The sequence below is a fragment of the Rhododendron vialii genome, chromosome 13a (assembly GCF_030253575.1).
Source record: "Rhododendron vialii isolate Sample 1 chromosome 13a, ASM3025357v1".
In the NCBI taxonomy this organism is placed as follows: Eukaryota; Viridiplantae; Streptophyta; class Magnoliopsida; order Ericales; family Ericaceae; genus Rhododendron; species Rhododendron vialii.
This window is the reverse complement of record NC_080569.1, coordinates 24,227,409-24,247,708: the sequence shown is the minus strand read 5'-3', so window position 1 is coordinate 24,247,708 and position 20,300 is coordinate 24,227,409. Positions and strand designations below refer to the sequence as shown.

The window sequence follows — 20,300 nt, the reverse complement described above, 5'->3', positions numbered from 1 at the left end:
AATCAACCCGTTCATCTATAGTAATTTTTAAATCAAAAAATTGGTGATTTTTTTTATCACAACTCCTATTCACCCCCCCCCCCCCCCCCCCCGGAGTAGTTTGAACGCTTCCGCATAATTTCATCAGTGTTTCATGCTAGATAGATGAGATTGTTGTCCTTAAACCTAGTAAAGAAACTTTTACATAAATTGTTCTTTACTACTACTTGTCCCATTATATTTACTCATGTCGTCCTTTGTCCGTGTTTTTTTCGTACCCGTGCTTTTTCCGTGCTATTGTTGTGCCTGTGCAACATTTTTTGAAAACCGCATACCAACAATACCCACCTAGAGTGATTGGCGACATGCTTTCTTTACTGACTTGATTGATTAATTTGGTTTGTAAAAAATACATTCTCCAACATATAGAGAGAAGGGTTTAGAGAGAGAGAGAGAGAGAGAATTTGTTTCAGTGGTTGCCCCAACCAAACACCTTAATCCCTCCTTATTGGAATCTATTTCTCTTCCTTTTCTTGGCTCAAACGTGTAGTATGAGTGCTTAACATTAAAAATCTAATTTCTTCTTTTCATAGTGTGGGCAACATGCCCGAAATATGTAAGGTGGATTGAGGAGCGCTAAAGTAGACGAGCACTCAATTCAGAGTCGCCACTTGGGTTTGAAGGTTCGACACCAAAGGAACCGAACTTGAAATGCTTTTTATGCTATTTTAATTGAAGATGTGAAAGTACCAGTCCTTCATAATCTTATCTGGGTTCAAGAGTCAGGTTACGAGAAGGGAAGGGTTTTAAAGCACCCCTTTCACCCAATTCGGAGATCAGTCTTTACTTAGGCATTTGCGAAAATGTTTGCGATTCTATTTGATTAATCAATTCTTTAGCCAATTAGGGGCGAAAAACAGTTTAATGGGGATTAAAGCTATAACATGTTTGCAGGATGTGATAGTTGGCATGCTCGCTTATTGAAAGAGTTAGTATAGGATGAAAACAGACTCCTATGGGAGTGTTAGACAGACTGAAAAGCCGCTGTTTTGGAGTGGCGTACGCAGAAAAAAAATCAGCATGCACTGATCAAGTCGCTGCATGCCGACCAGACATGCGCGCGCCACACCAAAACTTGTGTGCGTCAGTGGGTTCAAACGCACAGCTATTATTTCAACCATTTGGGCTCTGGAACGAACCAGTGCACACCCAGAACAAACCACGCAATTCAGAAGCAGTTATAATATACAGTCTAAAGGCAGAAAAGCCCTACAAATTAACAAAATACCCTATAAACAATGGAGACAAAATAGTGGCCTAGGCCAAGTTACCCATGCAAAGGCCACTCACTGATTAGAGGAGAACTTGTGAGCGCGGGTAGTTCACAATCGTGCGTAGGTTTGAGCTTGCAAACCAATGTTTGGTTCTACATGTTTCTGGGTTTTGGGACATGTCCGGAAATACCCCAGAGGTACTCCACAGCAGTAGGTATAAATATTGAACTAAAAGCTAACAGTTTTAACTAATGAAAGCAGTAGACTAATTTTTAGCATGCTTGTAGTGGTCTATATTTAAAGGAGAATATAAAACAACAAGACCACATGCCACACACAGAATCTGCGTGTGCAGCCAGAGAGTGGCGCATGCGTACTGATGACTGATGCGCGCTGGTCTTCGCCACTACGATTTTCGAAACCTCGCCAGCTTTAGGGCTAGGGCTTGGTATTAATTACCTGCCTTGACTCTGCTAACCGCCATCAAGAATCAGAACAGAAAGCAGTACAAAGGTGTTATACCTTTGGTTTTAGGGTTTGAAAGGTGTTTGAGCTATGAGTTGAGGTTTGGATGTTGTGTAGAAAACCAGGTGTATAGCTTGTTGATATCTTTCTTTGGTAAGGGAGAGATGAATAAGAGGCTAGGGGTAGAGCTTTGTGCTTAGAGCTTTCAAACTTCGTACCCTAGGAGTGTGAATTTTTGTAACCCTTTGAAAGAGAAACAATGGGGTGTATTTATAGGAAAAGATGCAGTGAGAGAGAGAAGTTCAGCCAGTCAAAGGGGCTGGCCTTGCTTCCCTCCGAAGGTTTCACTCTCGTTGGATGAGGGGGAAAAGGTGAAATAAAGGTAACGGGGACAGGCTTAGACCGGCGCGCGCGCGAGCCAAACCAATCCATGCGTGGGTCAATGGTCAAACTTTGACTGTTGACCAACACCTGGCAATTTGACCCATGTGTGCTGGTTCCAGACCAATGCGTGCAAGTGGGTTTTCTGGCTTTTGACGTGGCTTAGGCTAGGCTAGATTCAAAAGGGTGTCAAACACTCAAAGCTCAACCACTCGACATTCCCGTGGTATTCTTGATCCGTTTTATCATCGGGGAATCAAAAACCGTAAGTAAACTAATCTGGACAGTCCAGATTGGGGTGTCTACACGTAGGACAAGAGTTTTGAACTTGGAAGCCATTAAAAATCTGTGCATGAATGGTGCCAATACACAAAGTGATAGATTACTTTCAGTACTTGTAGTTTTTCTCTACGAAACTCCCAAAATTTGTTGTTAGTTTCTTTATGTTTTTGATACAACAGTTGGCCTCTAACCCATGGTTTTAAATGGCAGTAGTAAATCGCGTATCCATAACAGTAACAAACCGCGCAGAATGTATTGAATGATACGTAACGAGAATCAAGTGTAGCGGCTGTGGATTTTTTGGAAATATTTTTGGTGCCAGAGCACTTGATGCATCATAGCGGTCTAGTACCGGCCATAGCGGCTATGACCCAGGCAAAAAACCGGATACAAAGCCATAGTATCGGAAATTGACCAATACAGGTGTGAACTTTGCTAGCACTTGTATATCAGGCAATAACGGCATCAAAGGGCTAAAGAACCGCTACATAGAGGCTGATATCTATGTCTTACATTCCGGTTTGGCTCAATGTCAGTAGCTTGCACTCAACAGGCTAAATCAATGAACACTAACTTATTACGGAGCAAAATCACCATGCCTTGGTTGCGAATAAGTGTTCTAGGGTAACTAAATCTGAATGACACTTTATCCCGATCTTATGCGAATTATCTTTCATTGTACTCTCTGGATCAATTACTACTCTTGAATTGAGCAACCACACCGGAACTTACAAAATAAACGGTTCGGATCATCAAATGAACCTGTGATCGATCTTATTTTGTGTCAGACGAGGAAGCATCACGTGATCGGTCTCATTTTGCATAAAGCAGTGGCTGGTGCTCTTCTTTAAATCGAAAAATGAACTGCACCAAGATCAGACAACACCAAACAAGAAGGCAAAATCAAAGTGTATCTAAATTGAAGACTCATGTCGGGCAAAAGAAACAATTAAAAGTCATAACATTCATGTTTTGGTTTAGCATTATTTCTTTAACAAATGCTGCTTCACATTAATGTGTGCAACTGATAGGTGCTGAAAAGCACCCATTTAATCCACCTAATTTACGATTTGTCGGTCCGTTTACATTGTTACGTGATATATTTTAGCGTTTTGTGGTGTTTGTAGGCCTTGGAGACCGATGGTGCGAAAACATATAAATTGAAAGGTTTTACAATGGGCTAACATTTATTCGGTGGAGCAAATAAAATACCAATGGAATTGGATTTATGATTTGTGCTCCTTTTATCCACGTGGGCCGAAGCAATATTGTATAAGGAACTTTGACCAAGATTTGGCTGGAGGAAAGTTCTTTCCTGGTGCAATTATTTGGTGCACACACAAGGAAAGAGTTGCAATAGGAAAAGAAGTCTTTTCCTTTATGGAAAAGAGAGTTTCGGCAGCAGCATAAAAAAGGGAACTTAGTTTATTATTTGGGGGAGGTTATTATTATTCCCAGCAGCTTTTTTGTTGAAAAACTTGACCGGGGAATTAAAGATTGGCCGTGGGCTTTGTGGCAGCGGCAGAGATCAATCCAATATCATTCGATTCTTCAGCTTCGATGGCCGGCTAAACCCCTTTTCTAGGGGGAAGATGAAACTTCGCACCAAGTAACTTTATTTTATGTATGGGTTTTAGGTTTATTATTCGGATCGATTGTATAACTAAGAACCCTTTCCGTTTCAATTGAATGGAATGATTTTGATGGTTTTAATCTATTGAGTATTTGTATGCATGCTTTCAAATACGAGTTCTACAATGATTTTCATCGATTGTAGTTGGAATTCTGAGATAGATTATACTCGTAAGACGGGCTGTGCCGTTAGGCGGCTAGACCGTACTTCTGAGACGGTCCGTGCTATGGGATAATTTATGCCTTTTAACAACTCAATAATTTTCTTGACGATTATTGCTAGGGTTTGCAAGCCCTCACAATAATGCCTTCTGATTCGAATAATTAATCTTACCTATGCATGTTTGAGTTACGCGGTCGAGGTGGATTCGAACCCTAGATTTTCTCTCCAATCGTTCAAACTTTCCATTTAATTATTTCTCTTAGTTTAATAAATTCTCTAAATTCAAACAACCAAACTTCCTTGCCCAAATTAATCTAGAAGTTAATTGAATTTGTCGTAACTCAGCCATACTGTCTCCGTCGGAACGATACTCGGTCTTGACCATTATTCTACGGAGTAGTAGTTAATTCCAAGGTTTTATAAATATATTTTTGACACGGAACGACACGGTCAAATTTTGGCGCCGTTGCCGGGGACAGTTTGCACGGTTGCGTTAATTTAATTAGTTTTTAGTTTAGTTCATTGTTATTTATTTTTATTTTGTTTGTTAGTTTTGGTACTTTTAGCTACAGGTTACGAGGTGGCAAAACGAGCAAAGATCACTGAGGAGAAGCGGTGCCGTGATATAAAAGCGATTTCGTTGACCCACTGTGAGTTTGTTCTTCTTTTTGGCAAATTAGTGTCTGTATCTGGAGTACCCCTTTTTTACACCTGAGGGGTATTGAACTTGCATGCTTGGTCGTCGGTCTTTGGAATCCGAACTCGTACCTCTTAATTTGGATTTAGATAGGAGACGTAGGGTTAACAAAAAGACCAACTTAGTCACAATGGCAGATGATGCTGATGGAGCACTTGTGGTACCTAACCCCCTCCCTCTCAACTCACACTTCGCCCCTACGGCTTACACTACACCATCATGTGTACGATTACCCGCCATCACGGCTAATCAGTATGAGATTAAGCCCGGTACACTCCAAATGCTCCCTAAGTTTCAAGGGCAATCTCAAGAGGATCCATATCAACACATCACTGAATTTGAAGCCCTCAGTTCCACGCTTTTAATTCATAATTTTCCGATGGATGCATTGAGATTAATTTTGTTTCAATTCACTTTGATAGGGAATGCCAAACATTGGCTTAGTACTTTGCCAACTAATTCTATAACATCTTGGGCGCAAATGAGTGCGGCATTCCTTAAGAAATTCTTCCCCATAGGAAAAACACTCAGACTTCGGCAGGAGATTACCACTTTCCAACAAGTTGAGAATGAACAGTTCTATGAGGCTTGGGAGAGATATGGGGATCTCATTCGTAAGTGCCCGCACCATGACATACCTAAGTGGCAATTAGTACAGAGTTTTTATTCCGGGCTGCATCCGCAGCATCGTGTGATGGTTGATGCCTCATGTGGAGGCTCTGTGATGGTTAAGAATGAAGAGGATGCCTGGCAGTTGTTTGAAACTATGAGCGAAGGGTCCTTGCAAAATGTTTCTTTTGAGAGGAGAGGTAAGTCAGTCACTACTGGCTCTGATAAGCCACGAGGTATGTATGAGATCAAACCATCTCATGACCTCAATTCCAAAGTCGATCTACTGACTGAAAAGGTTGAAAAACTTCTTTGTATGGGACCGGCCACCTCACAGCCTCCACTTTCTCAGGAGGCATGTTCTTTATGTGCTAGTCCGGCCCATTTCATCACTGACTGTCCTGCAGCCCCACAATTCCCTATTTTTGTGGAGGAGCAGGTTAATGCTGCACAAGGGTATGCTAATGCACGAGGTTTCTCTCAACCGGGTAATGATCCGTATTCTAGTACTTACAACGCGGGTTGGGCCAAACATCCTAATTTCTCGTGGAGATCGCAAGAGCAGGGTAGTTCTTCTGCCCAGCAGCCTAGGCTTTTTAATACTCCATTTAATCCAGCTGCCTATCGCTCACAAAATCACCAAGCACCCACCCAATCCACGCGGGATCCATCCTTCGAGGATAAGGTGCTACAAGCGCTTGACCGTTTAACTGATACCCAACAACAAGTGCGTTCTAATACCCAGTCCATCTCGCGGCTCGAGACCCAAGTGGGTCAAATAGCCAATGCACTTAATCGTAGGGAAGAAGGTAGGTTGCCCAGTCAGCCTGTCCAACCCCCTGGAGGACAGTTTGTAGTTCATGACCAGCCTCTTGCTGATGCTAAGGTAATCATGACTTTGCGCAATAAGAGAGAGGTCGAAACCCGACCAGAGAAAGCGAAATCGAAGGAGCATTTGGCTCCCTCCGACCCCGATGACTTTGGGGAGGAGAGTTCACAGAGTAAGGAGGGAACCCCTCCAGTCACACCTACATCACCCACTTCTGTGTCAGCAGGCTCTAAGGTACCACCCTATGCCTAAAGCCTCGTTCCCATCGTGTTTGAATGCACCATCTCCTTTTCCTAAGAGGGGAGCATCTATGGAGGATACCCTTGAGGTATTCAAGCAAGTGAAAGTTAACATCCCACTCCTAGATGCCATCAAACAAGTCCCAACTTATGCCAAATTTCTAAAGGACCTCTGCACTCAAAAGAGGAAAAACCGAACCAATGTGTCCAAAAAAGTCCTTCTCACCGAGCAAGTGAGCTCTGTTTTTCAGTCGGACGCTCCCCTTAAGATGCAAGATCCTGGTACCCCGACTATTGATATAGTCATTGGAAAATATGCCATAGAGCGAGCACTTTTAGACTTAGGGGCTAGTGTCAACTTGATTCCGTACTCGGTGTACGAACAATTGGGGCTTGGGGAGTTGAAGCCCACGTCGGTTACTTTGCAATTAGCTGATAGATCCATTAAGGTGCCACGTGGAGTAGTTGAGGACGTTCTTGTCAAGGTTAATGATTTTTATTTTCCGGCTGATTTTATAGTCCTTGACACAGAACCGGTGCAAACCCTCAAAAAGCAGACTCCGATTATTCTTGGTCGTCCTTTCTTGGCGACCGCGAATGCTAATATTCATGTGGGGAGTGGAGCATACTTTGAGTGCTTTCTTTAGTAGTTTGTTTAGAGTCTTCTAAAAAAATTGAGAAAACTGAAAATTAAAAAATTGGGAGCCTTTTTGCATGAGATTGTTGTGTGTTGTGCTCACTTGTTGATTACTTGAGTATAAGCATGTTGCTACCATTTCGATATCTCTTTGGCAGAGTAGTTTCAATTTGCTAGACTGCTGGCACTTTTGTTTTAGCATTTTTGCACATTGCACGTTGGGCCTTGATTGCTTGTGAGCTGTGATTTGACTGTTCTTAAAGGCTATGATTAGTGGAGACTTATGCCCGAGTGAGCTTTCGTGCCTTAAGCTTTTTGTTGGAGTGGTGTCAATTAAACTCTTTGTTTGTCATGGAAAGAAACACATTTGTTGTCAATCTCATCATCTTTGGCCGCCGAGTGTTGGAACTTGAATGCATAACAATATCCTTTGGTTTTGGTTTGTCACATGGATGTTACACCCCTGGGAGAGGATTATAGGCACTTTCGTGATATTTGGGCCAGTTCGTTCCTTTGTGCTCACATTTATCCCTTGCGAGCTACATTGAGCCTTACAGATTTAGCCTTTTCTTGGTTAGCTCCACCTTCCATATTGTGTTTGGAGAAATGTGAGAATGTAAAGGTTAATTTTTGGATAGATTGTTGAATTTTGTGAAATATTGGTGGTGTCCCTTAAAAAAATACACAACAAAATACAAAAGAAAAAAAAAAGAAAAAGGGGCACCGATAAGTTGAAAAAAAGAGGAATGGTTGCTTTGTAATTGAAAAAAAAGTTGAAAGGTTGGAATGAGAGATAAGGTGGAGTTGAATTAATGTTAGCGGGGTACACATTGCATATTTGCCCCGTTTAGTTGAAATACTCGCATATTCTCTCGCACTTGAATCAATTTTTATCCTAACCTTGATACATTATCTCATCCCTAATGCTATAACCTTGAATAAAGTCCTATTTGATCTTAAGGGTGTTGGGTTGAGGTTTGATTGGTGGAGAGTTCCAATGTTTGGCATTTCGTTCATGAGATTGTGTGTCCACTATCTATATAAAGCTTTCTTTTTGTGTCATAGTGTGCGGAGTACTTTGCTTTCCTTTTACGTAACTTCCAAACCGCACACTCGAGAGTTCATAATGCACCTTGTTTCGAGTGATTTCATTTGTGAGTGCATGACACGGTGAGAATTGAAGTCGAGGCTCGGTCCGGAGAGAGCAGTTGGTTATTGTTCATATGTGATTGAGGCCCGTATTCACACACGCTAAGCTTAAGTGCCACAGTTTATTTCTTGAATTATTAGCGCTCGGAACTACGTTTGCCTTGCTATATCTTTGTGGTAGCTTTGTGTCCTCTGCTTGATATGTCGATGAGTTGCATGACAGGTTGCGATTTTTGTGTTGAAAGGTTCCTTATGTTTGTGGGTGTTCACTGCTGATAACCCTCACACTTTTACGAGACTAAACTCGTCCTACCGGAGCACCTGGGGGTTCAAATGTCCTATCTTTCATTGCTTTCATTACTTGTTTTAGTTCTTTTCTTTGCTTGGGACTAGCAAAGTGTAAGTTGAGGGGTGTGATAGGTGCTGAAAAGCACCCATTTAATCCACCTAATTTACGATTTGTCGGTCCGTTTACATTGTTACGTGATATATTTTAGCGTTTTGTGGTGTTTGTAGGCCTTGGAGACCGATGGTGCGAAAACATATAAATTGAAAGGTTCCAATGGAATTGGATTTATGATTTGTGCTCCTTTTATCCACGTGGGCCCAAGCAATATTGTATAAGGAACTTTGACCAAGATTTGGCTGGAGGAAAGTTCTTTCCTGGTGCAATTATTTGGTGCACACACAAGGAAAGAGTTGCAATAGGAAAAGAAGTCTTTTCCTTTATGGAAAAGAGAGTTTCGGCAGCAGCATAAAAAAGGGAACTTAGTTTATTATTTGGGGGAGGTTATTATTATTCCCAGCAGCTTTTTTGTTGAAAAACTTGACCGGGGAATTAAAGATTGGCCGTGGGCTTTGTGGCAGCGGCAGAGATCAATCCAATATCATTCGATTCTTCAGCTTCGATGGCCGGCTAAACCCCTTTTCTAGGGGGAAGATGAAACTTCGCACCAAGTAACTTTATTTTATGTATGGGTTTTAGGTTTATTATTCGGATCGATTGTATAACTAAGAACCCTTTCCGTTTCAATTGAATGGAATGATTTTGATGGTTTTAATCTATTGAGTATTTGTATGCATGCTTTCAAATACGAGTTCTACAATGATTTTCATCGATTGTAGTTGGAATTCTGAGATAGATTATACTCGTAAGACGGGCTGTGCCGTTAGGCGGCTAGACCGTACTTCTGAGACGGTCCGTGCTATGGGATAATTTATGCCTTTTAACAACTCAATAATTTTCTTGACGATTATTGCTAGGGTTTGCAAGCCCTCACAATAATGCCTTCTGATTCGAATAATTAATCTTACCTATGCATGTTTGAGTTACGCGGTCGAGGTGGATTCGAACCCTAGATTTTCTCTCCAATCGTTCAAACTTTCCATTTAATTATTTCTCTTAGTTTAATAAATTCTCTAAATTCAAACAACCAAACTTCCTTGCCCAAATTAATCTAGAAGTTAATTGAATTTGTCGTAACTCAGCCATACTGTCTCCGTCGGAACGATACTCGGTCTTGACCATTATTCTACGGAGTAGTAGTTAATTCCAAGGTTTTATAAATATATTTTTGACACGGAACGACGCGGTCAGCAACCTAACTTAAGGAGTGCACCTAACTAAGTTTAAGAAGTTAAAGATACAAGACTCTGCCATGGCCACTTATTCTAAGTTTCCATTCAAAAAGAAAATTGTATTCAGACATCCACATTCACTGTCAGTTCTTACCCTAATTAGAGGGCCAAACGGGCATGTGGAGTAGTAAATGTAACAGCTATGTAGCGGTACATGACCGCAACTGAGACTACTGACTGCGGCCAAATCATGCTACCAGGCTGTTGAAGACTAGGCACTCGCATTCAAATGTCTCGTAAGCACATAAACTCAGCAAAATTCCAATTAAACACTTTGGAGTTGTAAAAAAAGATTGAATTAGAGCACTTCATCAACCTCCGTCAACAATTCGACTGAATAATCTGATGTGCCTATTTCTCGGAAAAAAAGTTTGACATGTTATGCCACTGGACTCCCATGTTGGCATATCCAAGTACCAAACCCAAACATAGTGGATGTTATGTTACATTACCTCAGCACATCAGAAGTTTGAAACTAGTAACTTATTTACAGTCTCTGCATTACTTGAATGTTAACAATGGTAGGGGAAAAAAAAAAAAGGGGGCGAAGTCCACTTTGACCCATTGTGGTTTAGGTCATGTGAGGATACACCCTCTATGGTTCACAAGTGTGCAATAACACCCCAGTGGTTTGTGAAGTGTGTGCACAAGACCCAATTTAGTCCATAATAACGTCAAGTTTGACGGGCACGCATCAGAATCCTGATATGCTCTCAGCTTCTCCCTTGATTCATCTTCTTCCTTGAATCTAACCAATCTATCCCATGTACTAAAAATTGGATCTGAACCATTGATATTGTTCAGTTTGACAAGTACTACATCCATACCAAATTCAAGTTGATTGAAAGTGAAAACCACATGATCGAATCGAATTTATTATGAAGGAAATTTTCAAATTTAAATTTATCATTCATCTTAACAAGAATTGGATCACTGAGTTATTGACGTATGATCGAGTTGATTTTTTTATAGAGATGCTCTATTATTAAATGCTAAAGAATCTGATCAGTCCTATTTCTCTTTGTGACAAATATGATTCGTTCAACGGATAACAAAGCCCAATGAAATCAGTTTTTCGCATCGACCTTAAATGCACCGATACTTACAAAATAAATTGTTCGGATCGTCAAATAGACTTGCAATTAGTACTCCCATTTTGTGTCAAATGAGGAACCGAGGAAGCATCACATAAGAAATCTTAATTTGAATATCCGTTATAACAGTTGCACAAAGTAGTGCACAAAGTAGTGGCTGGTGCCCTTCTTTAAGCGAAAAATGAATAGCACCAAAATCGGACAACACCAAACAAGAAAGCAAATCAAAATTTATTCAAATTCAAGATGAGGACTTAAAATTTGGTTTTACATTTTTTCTTTACAAATGCTGCTTCAGATGAATGGGTGCAACCTAAAAAGATACGTTTCGGTTTAGCATTTTTTCTTAACGTATCCTTGTTAAGGAGTGTACCTTAATAAGGACATGTTTCTCGAAAACGAAAAAATGTAAAAGATTGAAGACTCTGGCACGAGCACTTGTTCCTAGTTCCTATTCAACAAAAAAATTGTTTCCTAACATCCACGTCAACATTCACTATCAATTCTTGCCCTAACTAGAAAGGCAAAAGGGCATGTGGAAATGTAAAAGGGTACGTAGCGGTACATGACCGCAGCTTATACATACTATTGACTGCAGTGAAATAGCACACCCTAACAGGCGTCGAAAGACCTTTGGCCTCTGCTTGAAGACAATACTCCCTCCGTCCCTTATTTAGAGTTCAGTATTTTATTTTGGGCTGTCCTTTAATAAGTGTTCATTTTGTAAAGTTAGGGGGGTAAAAGTTGGTGCATTATTTATTTTGTCCCTAAAAGAATATTTCATTTTGAAAAATTAGTGAGTAAAAGTATAATGATGATGGGTAAGTAGGGAAAATGGAGGAAAAAATTGATGTGAAAGGTATAATAATAATATCTTTTTAATAAGTTAGAGTTACGAAGCAGGACACTTAAAACGGGACGGAAGGAGTATCAAAATGTCGAAACCTGTAAATTTTTTATTTACATTATCTCCAATTAATTGTCGATTCGTTGGATCTTTTGATGTTAACAATGCTTTGAATTCAATTTTCAAAACCGATAATTTAATTTTTGGGAGCTTTTGTTGGTTGAAAATGTCTAATGCTCGCTGTATGTTAGTAGGAAGCTTCTTTGACCTATGAAAACTGGTAGGGATATGGTTTTAGTCTTTCAGAGTCTAAACTTTAGACAAACTCACCCAGATTGGGATCTAATCAGCTTGGCCATCTCCAACCCTTCACCTTTTTATTCATCAGATTTGAGTAAAAAAGTTGGCCAAAAGTTTGATTTTGTTAGAAACTTAAAACAAATATAAAAGAAATATAGAATCACAAAAATAAAGGTTTTGAATTTTAACCCTATTTTTTTTGTAAAAATCCAAGAAAGTGCCCAACTAGCTGGAATTTTGGGGCTTTTCTTGGATATTTGCCCAAAAATTTAGGTTAAAGTTATAATTTTTTAAATTTTTTTGATTTCTCTTGTTGAGAAGAACTAATAATCTATACAAATTTGATGCAAAACTATCAAATGAATAGGATATTTGAATATAGACAAAATAAGAGGCAAAGTTGGTTTTTTTTTTTTTTAAACTCTTGCATTGAATAGAGTCGTACGAGCTACCTCCTATGCCTTTGTTAGACTTGTCCCACGTCGCTCATTCAAGCCATCCAAACTTCGTTAATATATTATCGAGGCTACTCCACCTATTGCCAATTGGTTTTAGGTTGGAACCCTTCAAGAAATCTAATATGGTATGAGAGCTAGGTCTTGGGTGGCTTCATCTCTCGTGGGAAAGTCTCTGTCATCTCTCTTGTCCGAGTTAATCGCTCAGCTCCTGGTCTGTCACCTCCACGTGCATCCGGATGCCGGGGGGGGGGGTTTGAACCCTCCAAGAAATCTAACAGCCTTAATATGGTAGTACTATGACTTCGCCTCATGTGGTAATTCCTCGTACATATGACACGAAACGGGATTCATCACGGTCTTATTTCACGATTTGAATCCTTCATCTTGTAGGTTTTGATGTGTTTAATATCTATGTAAAAAATCAAGTTCACCAAAGTTTGGTAAAAGCTCGGTCACATCATATTTGACTGAAAAGAGATAAACGCAGAAGAATCTGGGTCATATTTCTCTTTGTGACAAATATGATTCGTTCAACGGATACAGAGTCCAATAAAATTACTTTTTCACATCGATCTCAAATGCACCAAAACTCACAAAATGAACTGTTCATATTATCAAATAGACCCGCGAATAGTCCCATTTCGTGTCAAATCAGGAACCGAGGAAGCATCACATAAGAAATTTTGATTTGAATATGATAAGTGCCAAAATATACATATTTTGGCCCTCCAATCTATATTTATTAGTCCTTTATTTTTGTTAACTAATTTTTATTATGTGTTTTTATGTTTATAGGTTGCTCGAGTCCGCTGTCCGAGACTTTGGGTAAAAAGAAGAATTTATAGAAGTTCTGGATCAAAATGCAAAGTCCTTTGAAGTTAAATGACTAATGTCTTATAATGTGAAGTCCAAGGGTCTTTTGTGTTATTAGGGGATTAAAACCCTACTCCTATATAAGTTCGGGGAAGTACTCACTTTTAAAAAAGGCCGTTGCTGCCGTGGAAAAGAATTGAGGAGGCGATCCAGAAATTGGTTCGGTACTAACATATGACGGACACGGCTGCCGTTTTTTGGGTTTGATTATTGTTTAGTTTCTTCTAAATTTTTCTTTTCACCAAGTTATTTAAAGTCTTGTTTAATTACTCGCATTTCGATAACTCATTTTAATTTCTGTTCTTTATAAACGTTATTCGTTGGTTCTTATTTAACTTAAATCTTTTATTTATTTTTCATCTCGCGTTATAGAAGCATATTTCAATCTAGGATTTCTTTTGTTTATTGCTTAATGTTGAGTGAGTAGACGTAAAGGTAGGGTCGCGGGTGATTAACACACCGTGATCAGGTCGGACATGTTCTGCTCCTGTTTTGGAATAATAATGAAAAAACAATTTTAAGTTATTAAAAAACATTCGTTAGACGAACCCGGGCATTGTCGGAGCCCATGTGAATGGGAGAATGGGGTTCCAAAACTCAATCTCCGCTGCGTCAATAACTCATTTTAATTTCTGTTCTTTATAAACGTTATTCGTTGGTTCTTGTTTAACTTAGATCTTTTATTTATTTTTCATCTCGCATTATAGAAGCATGTTTCAATCTAGGGATTCTTTTGTTTATTGCTTAATGTTGAGTGAGTAGTCGTCGGGTAGGGTCGCGGGGTGATTAAAACACCGTGGCCGGATTGGATGCGTTCTGCTCCTATTTCGAAATAAAGAATGTTTAAAAAATAATTTTAGATTGGTAAAATACTTCTCGTAGACGAACCTGAGCATTGTCGGAGCCCATGTGAATGGGGGGATGGGGGTCCAAAACTCATTCTTCGCTGCGCATGGGTAAACGACGACCATAAGGGTTCGCATCTTGCGGGGTATCTTTTTCAGTCTAAAATCAAACGTTTTAAAGAACACCGATTGGAGCAGATGAGTCCGGACCAGTTGCGAGTGTTATGAACCCTACGATCGTACCTTTCTTTTAATTATTTGAAAAATACCAATCAATTTCTAGGTTTTAGTTAATCTCAAACAACCGACAAGGGGTGGCTACCTAAGAGCCATTTTAATCAGTAACAATCCGTGTTTTTAGTCAACACACGTCACCATCTCTGTGGATTCGACTCCGGACTTACCGGATATTGTGCTACGTCGGTCTCCGCCCTACGCTTGGGGCAACCTATTAATTTAGGACTAGAAAATCGTCAAGCAGAATATCTGTTAACAGTTGCACAAAGTAGTGGCTGGTGCCCTTCTTTAAGCGAAAAATGAGCAACACCAAACAAGAAAGCAAAATCAAAATTTATTCAAATTCAAGACGAGAGGACTCATGTTTGGCACAAGAAACACAGGTCATACCCCTGTTTTGGTTTAGTAGTTTTTCTTTACGAATGTTGCTTCGGATTAATGTGTGCAACCTAACAAGGATACGTTTTGGTTTAGCATTTTTTCTCAACGTATCCTTGTTACGAAGTGTACATTAATAAGGATATGTTTCTTGAAAAACAAAAATGCAAAAGATTGAAGACTTTGGAGCGGGCACTTGTTCCTAGTTACTACTATTCAACAAGAAAAATTGTTTCCTAACATCCACATCAACATTCACTGTCAATTCTTGCCCTAATTAGAAGGGCATGTGGAAATATGTAAAAGGGTACGTAGCGGTACATGACCGTAGCTTATACTATTGACTGCAGCAAAATAGCACCCTAACAGGTGGTGGAAGACCTTTGGCCTCCGCTTGAAGACAATATCAAAATGTCAAAACCGGTAAATTATTTATTTACGGTATCTCCAATTCTCGATTCGTTGGATCTTAGATGTTAACAATGCTTTGAATTCAATTTTCAAAACTGATCATTTTGTTTTTGGGACCATTTGTTGGTTGAAAATGTCTAATTAATATTGCTGTACGTTAGTAGGAAGCTTCTTTGACCTATGAAAATTGGCAGGGACATGGGTTAGACAAACTCACCCAGGTTGGGATTTAATCAGCACATATGTTTGCTTGGCCATCTCCAACCCTTCTTCACCCTTTTATTCATCAGATTTGAGTAATAAGATTGGCCAAATTAAAGTTTAAATTAGTTCCTCAAGAACTATTAAGATCGGTCTTCATGACCAATCATATTCTCATTAACTTCTTTCAGTGTCTCTTCTCTTTCTTCTGTTACTAATATTCTCCTTCTCATTAAACCACATTGATGATTTTCCCAACCAGAAGACTATTATTACAACCACCTTTGTGTGGTCAGCCAATAACGTGTCACTTTTGCAACAAATTTGATATTGACGACTCTAATGACTATCATCAAAATTTTCATCAAATCATTTCTAAAATTTCCACTCTTATCCTGGACGTCTCCCTAGGAAAGGGATTATACGGTAAAGCATTTAAAATATTATCACCGAATTTAAGTAAATGAGGAACAAAAGGCATTTAGATTTAAATAACACCCAATACAAAACAAAATATTTAGATACTTTGGGTGGCAAATTGAACCCAGACCCATTAACAAACCCAGACCCATCAAGTAGAAAATAGACCCAACCCAACCCATTTATTAGTTGGGTAAGAATGGGTTCAAACCCAGCTAACCCATTATTAGTTGGGTCATAATTGGGCATCAATTGGGTCAACTTAAATGACCCAATGGGCAATGAAAGTAACCCACCAAATTTCATCTCTTAATTGGTCTTTTTTGCAATTGGGAAGTGGAGGAGTACGCCCCCCTCTCTCTCTCTCTCTCTCTCTCTCTCTCTCTCTCTCTCTCTCTCTCTCTCTCTCTCTCTCTCTCTCTCCCCCCCTCTCGCTCTCTTCCCGCCCCCTCACTCTCTCACTCTCTCCCCGCTAACCCATTATGGATCGGGTATTTGCTAATTTTTCCTTATGGATCGGGTATTCAATTGTTTTGTGCTAAATCACACGCGTCCAAAAATATTTTGAATGCTCCGAATTAAAAATCAATTGTGACCGGTAACAATTATTTTGACCAGTCAAAATTGAAAACACATCTCATCCATTAATTGCGTGAATGGACCCGTGAAATTGTGCTCCGCCGTGAATAAATTTCTCTCATGGTAGTCCCGCAAAGGGTTTGGATTAAAAAATTGACTTATTTTTTTGTCCTTATTCAAATTTTTTTTGCATTTTTTTTGTTTTGTGTCATATTTTTGTGACTTATTAATTTATTTTGATGAGAGGAATCGGAAAAGTAAAAAAATTTGATAGAAACTTATAATTTTTTGAATAAAGACAAAAAAAAAAATCAATAAGACAAAAAAAATTACTTATTCTCGTCTTTTTGAAAAAATTAATTGGGTTAATGGGCGGGTCAGGTTTGTTTTAAAATAAATGGGTCGGGTTGGGTATGGGTAATTAGACTCATAGTTAATGGGTCTAAATGGGTCAATGACCCATTAAAGACCCAACCACTACTACAATAAACCATAAAGATCACAGTTATTGGCCGTGATTGTAAGTTTTCTATCACACTCTTGCTACCGTGATGGATCTGGGTGTGATTGTAAGTCACTCTCTTTTATCACAGTTATAAACCGTGATTGAAAGAGAGAAACAATCACGGCCAAAAGGCGTGATCGTTTCTCTTTTATCACGGTTATAAGCCGTGATTGTTTCTTTTAGGCGAGATCATTTCTCTTTCTGGGTGTGATTATATGTCACTTTAGATCACGGTCTATAACCGTGATTGAAAGTTCAAAATGAACTGAGATGGAAAACCATTGCGTGTGATCTATTCTTTGTATCTACTAGACCATCTTTTCTTGTCATTGCCAAGTTTCGAACCCACGCACCCTTAGTTGATTTCCTAAGCCCTTACCACTAAGCTAGCCAAGAACTTCTGTTGCATTAGGAAAACAAAAATATTTATACTTACTTCCTAAAGTGAGAAAACTTTTTTTTCCCCTTAAAATTTGCTGAATTTTTTGAAATGCAATTAACATGATATTAAAATATATAAAAATGCATATATAAACATTATTTAAATTTTTTTAAAAATATGACAACAAATCTTTTGCTAATCAAAATTAGTTATTGGTCACCAAAAGATTTTCTTGGGGCAAAAATTTTAGTTTTAGCTAATAAATTTAGTAGACAATATTGTTTTTTGTTATAGTATAAGCTTTGTATTTTTATGAAAATTATCACAACCTGCAGATTGTAACATTATAGACAAACTTTAGATTTTTTTATTTATTATAAACTAACCATTTCACATAGATTTTGTATTTATATTGAATTTCAATTTCAATGGTGGCTTCTCAATTGGATTTTAATCCTTTTCAAGTAAGGCTAAGCCATAATAATATAATTGCTTTTTTACCTAATGTGTCAAACGTATACTTGGAAGACATCCGAAATAACTAAATTTCACTACTACAATAAATCATAAAGATCACGGCTCGCCCACGTAAAAATCGGCCACTAGTGGAACAGTTCGCCCGTCATCGAAGAAACAACTGGGCACTGGTGGAACCCAGTTGTTGAATTTGCCTTCTCTCTCTATATCTTTTTGGACGTGAAGATAAAGATGAAACGTAAAGATTTTTTGGGATGAGTGCAATTAGGGCTTATCTTCTTACCTTTTGTAAAAAAAAAAAAAACGAACTTTTCAAAGTTCTTAAACGACATCGTTTTTCTCACATAACTTTTCAAAGTCTACCTAAATGCGTATCAGCCCGTCTACGTGAAAATTCAGATTGCGAGCCTAAATAGGTAGGCTTTTTATCTCACCGTAAGAGTGTGATCATTTATCTCACCTTTTTCCGAGCTAAAATTTTTTTATCACGCTACAAGGGTGAGGTCATTTCCCTTTTATCTCGCCGCAAGAGTGTGATCATTTATCTCATTCTTTTCCGCCCTAAAATCTTTTATCACGCTACATGGGTGAGGTCTTTTCTCTTTTTTATCACGCCACAAGAGTGAGATCTTTTCTCTTTTATCTCGCCACAAGAGCGAGATCTTTTATCTCATTTTTTTTTGCCCTAAAATCTTTTATCACGCCTCAAGGGTGAGGTTGTATTTTTTTTATCTCGCCACAAGAGCGAGATCTTTTATTTCGCGCTAAAACTCACTTTTTATCTCAGTTTTGGACTTAATCTGAGATAAAAAATTTAAACACTACTTTTTATCACGCTTTCACTGAAAACCGTGATCTTTGTGATTCTTCTTAGTGTGACGCATATCTATTATTGTAGTAGTGAACCCACTAACAACTTACCCAATTTGACCCAAACCCGCCCGTTTGCCACCCCTACTTTTAATGAACAAACAACAACTCATATTAATACTGAAATTCGAAAAAAAAAAAACCCGAAACTGCCCAGGGGCCGTGGCCCCCATATGCCCCATCCTAGTTCCGTCTCTGAACAAACGGCATTTAGATTTTATGGAATCTTAACGTTGAAAATTTGGTGAAGAAATTGATGTTGGCTGATTCTCCCTTCATTTGATGATATATTTGGTTCTCCCTTTCTTTGATATATCAATCTGCTGAAAGGGTTGGAGCAACAACATTTTACCCTTTTTGACAAAGTGGGCCTGGCACGGACACAACACTTTTAAATGTTGCACAGCACGGGAACGGTTTTAGACGAAGTGGGCCTAGCACGGCAAGACACGGTTTTAGATGGGCACGACATGACACGGTTTTAGATAGGCACATCACGGCATGGTTCTAGATATGAGCAAGAGGTACATCACTGAATTGGCAAAAGCGCTTTGACATTATAGTGGGGATTGCTCGAGGACTTCTCTATCTTCATCAAGACTCAAGATTAAGAATAATTCATAGGGATCTGAAAGCTAGCAACATTTTGCTAGACAATGACATGAATCCTAAAATTTCAGACTTCGGGTTGGCAAGAATGTTTGGAGATGATCAATCTGAAGAAAATACAAATAGGGTTCTTGGAACTTAGTGAGTACATCATGTTCATCTCTCCCCTTCATTATTCTTATCGATAGTTCATTTTCATCTTATGCATTTCCATTTCATTGTGTTGTATGTAGTGGCTATATATCTCCAGAGTATGCAATAGATGGACTCTTCTCCGTAAAATCTGATGTCTTTAGCTTCGATGTTTTGGTTTTGGAGATCGTGAGTGGCAAGAAGAACAGAGGATTTTACCATCCCGATCATGACCACAACCTTTTGGGATATGTGAGTTCTATTCTTCTTTCTCCAATTTTAAAAAAAAAAACATTTTTATTATGTTTGAGAATAATTCCATGAATTGTTATTTGCTTTAGGCATGGACACTATGGAATGAAGGAAAACCCTAGAATCTAGCAGATGCTATGATGGAGGGTTTAATTCCCACACCAGAAGGGGTAAGATGTATCCAAATGGCCCTCTTGTGTGTTCAAGACTGTCCTGAAGATAGACTGACTATGTCAACTATTTTGTTAATGTTAGATAGTGAAAACGCAATTCTGCCACCTCCTAAACAACCTGGGTTTTACACAATAAGGTTTTCTCCTGAGATGGACTCTTCGTCAACTTGTATATATCCTCTCACTTCAAATGAAGTAACAATATCAGTGCTTCATGCTAGATAGATGGGATTTTTGTCCTAAAACCTTGTAAAGAAACTTCTTCATAAATTGTTTTTCAGTA

General features: G+C 38.9%; 1 protein-coding gene, 1 non-coding gene and 1 pseudogene across 2 annotated transcripts; 2 read left to right on the top strand and 1 right to left on the bottom strand.

Annotated features, from left to right (window-relative positions):
* Positions 1-5,003: 5,003 nt before the first annotated feature.
* LOC131314029 (uncharacterized) lies at positions 5,004-6,563 on the top strand. The gene is made up of 2 exons (XM_058342525.1): positions 5,004-5,142; positions 5,296-6,563. Exons 1-2 carry the CDS (start codon positions 5,004-5,006, stop codon positions 6,561-6,563), a joined length of 1,407 nt encoding a protein of 468 aa, XP_058198508.1.
* On the bottom strand, positions 5,403-5,509 carry LOC131315432 (small nucleolar RNA R71). The gene has a single exon (XR_009196758.1). It is a non-coding gene; the product is annotated as a small nucleolar RNA R71 (small nucleolar RNA).
* Positions 6,564-6,621: 58 nt separating the features above from the next.
* Positions 6,622-20,300, top strand: LOC131314028 (receptor-like serine/threonine-protein kinase SD1-6; annotated as a pseudogene).